The sequence below is a fragment of the Oncorhynchus nerka genome, linkage group LG27 (assembly GCF_034236695.1).
Source record: "Oncorhynchus nerka isolate Pitt River linkage group LG27, Oner_Uvic_2.0, whole genome shotgun sequence".
NCBI lineage: Eukaryota > Metazoa > Chordata > Actinopteri > Salmoniformes > Salmonidae > Oncorhynchus > Oncorhynchus nerka.
The window spans coordinates 107,267,733-107,275,232 of NC_088422.1; the positions used below are offsets into that span (position 1 = coordinate 107,267,733).

The 7,500-nt window shown below is 51.8% G+C and overlaps 1 protein-coding gene across 1 annotated transcript in view; it reads left to right on the plus strand.

The window, feature by feature from the left end:
* Positions 1-5,253: 5,253 nt before the first annotated feature.
* The window catches only part of LOC135565168 (Golgi apparatus protein 1-like), a 7,282-nt gene continuing 5,035 nt past the window's right edge, over positions 5,254-7,500 (plus strand). Inside the window, exon 1 of the mRNA XM_065011232.1 lies at positions 5,254-5,307. Coding sequence (XP_064867304.1) covers positions 5,254-5,307 — 54 coding nt within the window. The remainder of the gene's footprint in view (positions 5,308-7,500) is intronic.

A 7,500-nucleotide genomic window follows, 5' to 3' on the forward strand; every position in this document is an offset into this window, starting at 1 on the left:
AGATCCACTGTGCTGAGGAGGTGAGGAGTGTTAATATAGACTGGACCCCCAGATCCACTGAGGAGGTGAGGAGTGTTAATATAGACTGGACCCCAGATCCACTGTGCTGAGGGAGGTGAGGAGTGTTAATATAGACTGGACCCCCAGATCCACTGAGGAGGTGAGGAGTGTTAATATAGACTGGACCCCAGATCCACTGAGGAGGTGAGGAGTGTTAATATAGACTGGACCCCAGATCCACTGTGCTGAGGAGGTGAGAGTGTTAATATAGACTGGACCCCCTGAGGAGGGTGAGGAGTGTGACTGGACCCCCAGATCCACTGAGGAGGTGAGGAGTGTTAACAATAGACTGGACCCCAGATCCACTGTGCTGAGGAGGTGAGGAGTGTTAATATAGACTGGATCCCCAGATAGACACTGTCCACTGAGGAGGTGAGGAGTGTTAATATAGACTGGACCCCAGATCCACTGTGCTGAGGAGGTGAGGAGTGTTAATATAGACTGGACCCCAGATCCACTGTGCTGAGGAGGTGAGGAGTGACTTCCACTGATATAGACTGGACCCCCAGATCCACTGAGGAGGTGAGGAGTGTTAATATAGACTGGACCCCCAGATCCACTGTGCTGAGGAGGTGAGGAGTGTTAATATAGACTGGACCCCAGATCCACTGAGGAGGTTAATATAGACTGGAGATCCACTGTTAGGAGGTGAGGAGTGTTAATATAGACTGGACCCCCAGATCCACTATGCTGAGGAGGTGAGGAGTGTTAATATAGACTGGACCCCCAGATCCACTGAGGAGGTGAGAGTGTTAATATAGACTGGACCCCAGATCCACTGAGGAGGTGAGGAGTGTTAATATAGACTATCCACTGTGCTAGAGTAGACTGGACCCCCAGATCCACTGAGGAGGTGAGGAGTGTTAATATAGACTGGACCCCAGATCCACTGAGGAGGTGAGGAGTGTTAATATAGACTGGACCCCAGATCCACTGAGGAGGTGAGGAGTGTTAATATAGACTGGACCCCCAGATCCACTGTGCTGAGGAGGTGAGGAGTGTTAATATAGACTGGACCCCAGATCCACTGAGGAGGTGAGGAGTGTTAATATAGACTGGACCCCAGATCCACTGTGCTGAGGAGGTGAGGAGTGTTAATATAGACTGGACCCCCAGATCCACTGAGGAGGTGAGGAGTGTTAATATAGACTGGACCCCAGATCCACTGAGGAGGTGAGGAGTGTTAATATAGACTGGACCCCAGATCCACTGCTGAGGAGGTGAGGAGTGTTAATATAGACTGGACCCCAGATCCACTGTTAATACAGACTAGTCCACTGTGCTGAGGAGGTGAGGAGTGTTAATATAGACTGGACCCCCAGATCCACTGAGGAGGTGAGAGTGTTAATATAGACTGGACCCCAGATCCACTGAGGGAGGTGAGGAGGTGAGGAGTGGTGAGGGAGTATAGACTGGACCCCAGATCCACTGAGGAGGTGAGGGAGTGTTAATATAGACTGGACCCCCAGATCCACTGTGCTGAGGTGAGGAGTGTTAATATAGACTGGACCCCAGATCCACTGTGCTGAGGAGGTGAGGAGTGTTAATATAGACTGGACCCCAGATCCACTGAGGAGGGTGAGGAGTGTTAATATAGACTGGACCCCAGATCCACTGAGGAGGTGAGGAGTGTTAATATAGACTGGACCCCAGATCCACTGTGCTGAGGAGGTGAGGAGTGTTAATATAGACTGGACCCCAGATCCACTGAGGAGGTGAGGAGTGTTAATATAGACTGGACCCCCAGATCCACTGTGCTAGACTGGACCCCAGATCCACTGTGCTGAGGAGGTGAGGAGTGTTAATATAGACTGGACCCCAGATCCACTGAGGAGGTGAGGAGTGTTAATATAGACTGGACCCCAGATCCACTGTGCTGAGGAGGTGAGGAGTGTTAATATAGACTGGACCCCAGATCCACTGAGGAGGTGAGGAGTGTTAATATAGACTGGACCCCAGATCCACTGAGGAGGTGAGGAGTGTTAATATAGACTGGACCCCAGATCCACTGTGCTGAGGAGGTGAGGAGTGTTAATATAGACTGGACCCCAGATCCACTGAGGAGGTGAGGAGTATAGACTGGACCCCCAGATCCACTGTGCTGAGGAGGTGAGGAGTGTTAATATAGACTGGACCACTGAGGAGGTGAGGAGATAGACTGGACAGCTAGGAGGTGAGGAGTGTTAATATAGACTGGACCCCAGATCCACTGAGGAGGTGAGGAGTGTTAATATAGACTGGACCCCAGATCCACTGAGGAGGTGAGGAGTGTTAGACTATAGAGGTGAGGAGTGGACCCCAGATCCACTGAGGAGGTGAGGAGTGTTAATATAGACTGGACCCCAGATCCACTGTGCTGAGGAGGTGAGGAGTGTTAATATAGACTGGACCCCCAGATCCACTGAGGAGGTGAGGAGTGTTAATATAGACTGGACCCCAGATCTGAGGAGGTGAGGAGTGTTAATATAGACAGATCCACTGAGGAGGTGAGGAGTGTTAATATAGACTGGACCCCCCAGACCCACTGAGGAGGTGAGGAGTGTTAATATAGACTGGACCCCAGATCCACTGTGCTGAGGAGGTGAGGAGTGTTAATATAGACTGGACCCCAGATCCACTGTGCTGTTAATATAGACCCCCAGATCCACTGAGGAGGTGAGGAGTGTTAATATAGACTGGACCCCAGATCCACTGTGCTGAGGAGGTGAGGAGTGTTAATATAGACTGGACCCCCAGATCCACTGAGGAGGTGAGGAGTGTTAATATAGACTGGACCCCAGATCCACTGTGCTGAGGAGGTGAGGAGTGTTAATATAGACTGGACCCCAGATCCACTGAGGAGGTGAGGAGTGTTAATATAGACTGGACCCCAGATCCACTGTGCTGAGGAGGTGAGGAGTGTTAATATAGACTGGACCCCAGATCCACTGTGCTGAGGAGGTGAGGAGTGTTAAGGTACAGACTGGACCCCAGATCCACTGTGCTGGAGGAGGTGAGGAGTGTTAATATAGACTGGTGAGGAGTGTTAATATAGACTGGACCCCCAGGACTGAGGAGGTGAGGTGTTAATATAGACAGATCCACTAGGAGGTGAGGAGTGTGCTGGAGGAGGTGAGGAGTGTTAATATAGACTGGACCCCCAGATCCACTGAGGAGGTGAGAGAGGTGCCAGGAGGTGTTAATATAGACTGGACCCCAGATCCACTGAGGAGGTGAGGAGTGTTAATATAGATCCACTGTTAATATAGACTGGACCCCAGATCCACTATGCTGAGGAGGTGAGGAGTGTTAATATAGACTGGACCCCAGATCCACTGAGGAGTGTGACTGGACCCCCAGATCCACTGTTGAGGAGGTATAGACTGGACCCCCAGATCCACTGAGGAGGTGAGGAGTGTTAATATAGACTGGACCCCAGATCCACTGAGGAGGTGAGGAGTGTTAATATACTAGACTGGACCCCAGATCCACTGTGCTGAGGAGGTGAGGAGTGTTAATATAGACTGGACCCCCAGATCCACTGAGGAGGTGAGGAGTGTTAATATAGACTGGACCCCAGATCCACTGTGCTGAGGAGGTGAGGAGTGTTAATATAGACTGGACCCCAGATCCACTGAGGAGGTGAGGAGTGTATAGACTGATCCACTGTGCTGAGGTGAGGAGTGTTAATATAGACTGGACCCCAGATCCACTGAGGAGGTGAGGAGTGTTAATATAGACTGGACCCCCAGATCCACTGTAGACTGGACCCCAGAGGAGGTGAGGAGTGTTAATATAGACTGGACCCCAGATCCACTGTGCTGAGGAGGTGAGGAGTGTTAATATAGACTGGACCCCCAGATCCACTGTGCTGAGGAGGTGAGGAGTGTTAATATAGACTGGACCCCAGATCCACTGTGCTGAGGAGGTGAGGAGTGTTAATATAGACTGGACCCCCCAGCTGGACTGGACCCCAGATCCACTGAGGAGGTGAGGAGTGTTAGATATAGACTGGACCCCCAGATCCACTGAGGAGGTGAGGAGTGTTAATATAGACTGGACCCCCAGATCCACTGTGCTGAGGAGGTGAGGAGTGAGTGTTAATATAGACTGGACCCCAGATCCACTAGACTGGACCCCAGATCCACTGAGGAGGTGAGGAGTGTTAATATAGACTGGACCCCCAGATCCACTGTGCTGAGGAGGTGAGGAGTGTTAATATAGACTGGACCCCCAGATCCACTGAGGAGGTGAGGAGTGTTAATATAGACTGGAGATCCACTGAGGAGGTGAGGAGTGTTAATATAGACTGGACCCCAGATCCACTGTGCTGACTGGACCCCAGATCCAGGTGAGGTGAGTGTTAATATAGACTGGACCCCAGATCCACTGTGCCCAGATCCACTGTGAGGAGGTGAGGAGTGTTAATATAGACTGGACCCCCAGATCCACTGTGCTGAGGAGGTGAGGAGTGTTAATATAGACTGGACCCCCAGATCCACTGTGCTGAGGAGGTGAGGAGTGTTAATATAGACTGGATCCCTGAGGAGGTGAGGAGTGTTAATATAGAGACCCCAGATCCACTGTGCTGAGGAGGTGAGGAGTGTTAATAGGAGACTGGACCCCCAGATCCACTGAGAGGTGAGGAGTGTTAATATAGACTGGACCCCCCCAGCTGGACAGATCCACTGTGCTGAGGACTGGACCCCAGATCCACTGAGGAGGTCCTCTAAATATAGACTGGGCCAGACTGGTGTCCTTACTAATACAGACCCCACTGAGGAGGTGAGGAGTGGTCCTCTAGTGTTAAATAGACTGGACCCCCAGACTGCTGAGGAGGTGAGGAGTGTTAATATAGACTGGAGCCCCCCATAGACTGGACCCCCAGATCCACTGAGGAGGTGAGGAGACCGGTCCTCTAAAAGAGGCACAGACTGTTAGATCCACTGAGGAGTGTTAATATAGACTGGACCCCAGATCCACTGATGGTTAATATAGACTGGACCCCAGATCCACTGTCCTGAAGACTGGACCCCCAGGTCCACTGCTGAAACAGGCCAGACTGCAGTCCACTGAGCTGGACCCCAGATCCACTGAGGACTAATACATAGACCCCACTGTCCCTGAGGAGAGAGTGTTAATATAGACTGGACCCCAGATCCCTCTAAAACAGGCCAGACTGCTGTCACTGAGGAGATGGTTAATATACTATACATGGACCCCACTGTCCTGTTAATAAGACTGGACCCCAGATCCACTGGTGAGGAGGTGACCAGGCCAGACTGGACCCCCAGTCCACTGTGGTGAGGAGGAGTGTTAATATAGACTGGACCCCACTGTCCCTGAAGACTGGACCCCAGATCCACTGAGGAGGTCTAAAGACAGGCCAGACTGACCCCTGTCCACTGAGGAGGTGAGGAGTGTTATATAGGCTTACTAATACACTAACCCCACTGTGCTGAGGAAGAGACCGGGCCTCTAAAACAGCCAGACTGCGGTACTAATACATAACCCTACTGTCCTGAAGAGACCGGCCCAAAAACAGGCCAGACTGCTGTCCCTGAGAGATGGTTACTAATACATAACCCCACTGTCCTGAAGGGACCGGTCCTCTAAACCAGGCCAGACTGCTGTCCTTACTAATACATAACCCCACTGTCCTGAAGAGACCGGTCCTCTAAAACAGGCCAGACCGCTGTCCCTGAGAGATGGTTACTAATACATAACCCCACTGTCCTGAAAGACCGGTCCTCTAAACTAATACATAAACTGTCCAGGCCAGACTGACTCCTGTCCCTGAGAGATGGTTACTAATACATAACCCCACTGTCCTGAAGAGACCAGCCCCAAACTAGGCCAGACTGCTGTCCCTAATAACTAACACCATTTACACAACCCTGAAGAGACCAGCCCCAAACTAGGCCAGACTGCTGTCCCTGAGAGATGGTTACTAATACATAACCCCACTGTCCTGAAGAGACCGGTCCTCTAAACCAGGCCAGACTGCTGTCCTTACTAATACATAACCCCACTGTCCTGAAGAGACCGGTCCTCTAAAACAGGCCAGACCGCTGTCCCTGAGAGATGGTTACTAATACATAACCCCACTGTCCTGAAGAGACCGGTCCTCTAAAACAGGCCAGACTGCTGTCCCTGAGAGATGGTTACTAATACATAACCCCACTGTCCTGAAGAGACCAGCCCCAAACTAGGCCAGACTGCTGTCCCTAATAACTAACACCATTTACACAACCCTGAAGAGACCAGCCCCAAACTAGGCCAGACTGCTGTCCCTAATAACTAACACCATTTACACAACCCTGAAGAGACCAGCCCCAAACTAGGCCAGACTGCTGTCCCTAATAACTAACACCATTTACACAACCCTGAAGAGACCAGCCCCAAACTAGGCCAGACTGCTGTCCCTAATAACTAACACCATTTACACAACCCTGAAGAGACCAGCCCCAAACTAGGCCAGACTGCTGTAAAGATGTTCCATGTTGATAGAAGAAGGCTTTAGAAATACATTCTGAGAGCTGCAACTAGAGAATTTACGTTCTCCCCCCTCTTCCCCTCTCGGTCTTCCCTCTCTCTGTCTTCCCTCTCTCTGTCTTCCCCTCTCTCTGTCTTCCCTCTCTCTGTCTTCCCCTCTCTCTGTCTTCCCCTCTCTCTGTCTTCCCTCTCTCTGTCTTCCCCTCTCTCTGTCTTCCCCTCTCTCTGTCTTCCCCTCTCTCTGTCTTCCCCTCTCTCTGTCTTCCCCTCTCTCTGTCTCCCTCTCTCTGTCTTCCCCTCTCTCTGTCTTCCCTCTCTCTGTCTTCCCTCTCTCTGTCTTCCCTCTCTCTGTCTTCCCCTCTCTCTGTCTTCCCTCTCTCTGTCTTCCCTCTCTCTGTCTCCCCTCTCTCTGTCTCCCCTCTCGCTGTCTCCCCTCTCGCTGTCTCCCCCTTCCCTCTCTGTCTCCCCTCTCTCTGTCTCCTCTCTCTGTCTCCCTCTCTCTGTCTCCCCTCTCTCTGTCTCCCCTCTCTCTGTCTTCCCTCTCTGTCTTCCCTCTCTCTGTCTTCCCTCTCTCTGTCTCCCTCTCTGTCTCCCCCCTCTCTGTCTCCCCTCTCTCTGTCTCCCCTCTCTCTGTCTCCCCTCTCTCTGTCTCCCTCTCTCTGTCTCCCCTCTCTCTGTCTCCCCTCTCTCTGTCTCCCCTCTCTCTGTCTTCTCTCTGTCTCCCCTCTCTCTGTCTTCTCTCTGTCTCCCCCTCTTCCCCTCTCTCTGTCTCCTCTCTCTGTCTCCCCCTCTTCCCTCTCTCCTCCCCCTCTTCCCCTCTCTCCCCTCTCTCTGTCTTCCCTCTCTCTGTCCCCTCTCTCTGTCTCCCCTCTCTCTGTCTCCCTCTCTCTGTCTCCCCTTTCTCTGTCTTCCCCTCTCTCTGTCTCCCCTCTCTCTGTCTTCCCCTCTCTCTGTCTTCCCCTCTCT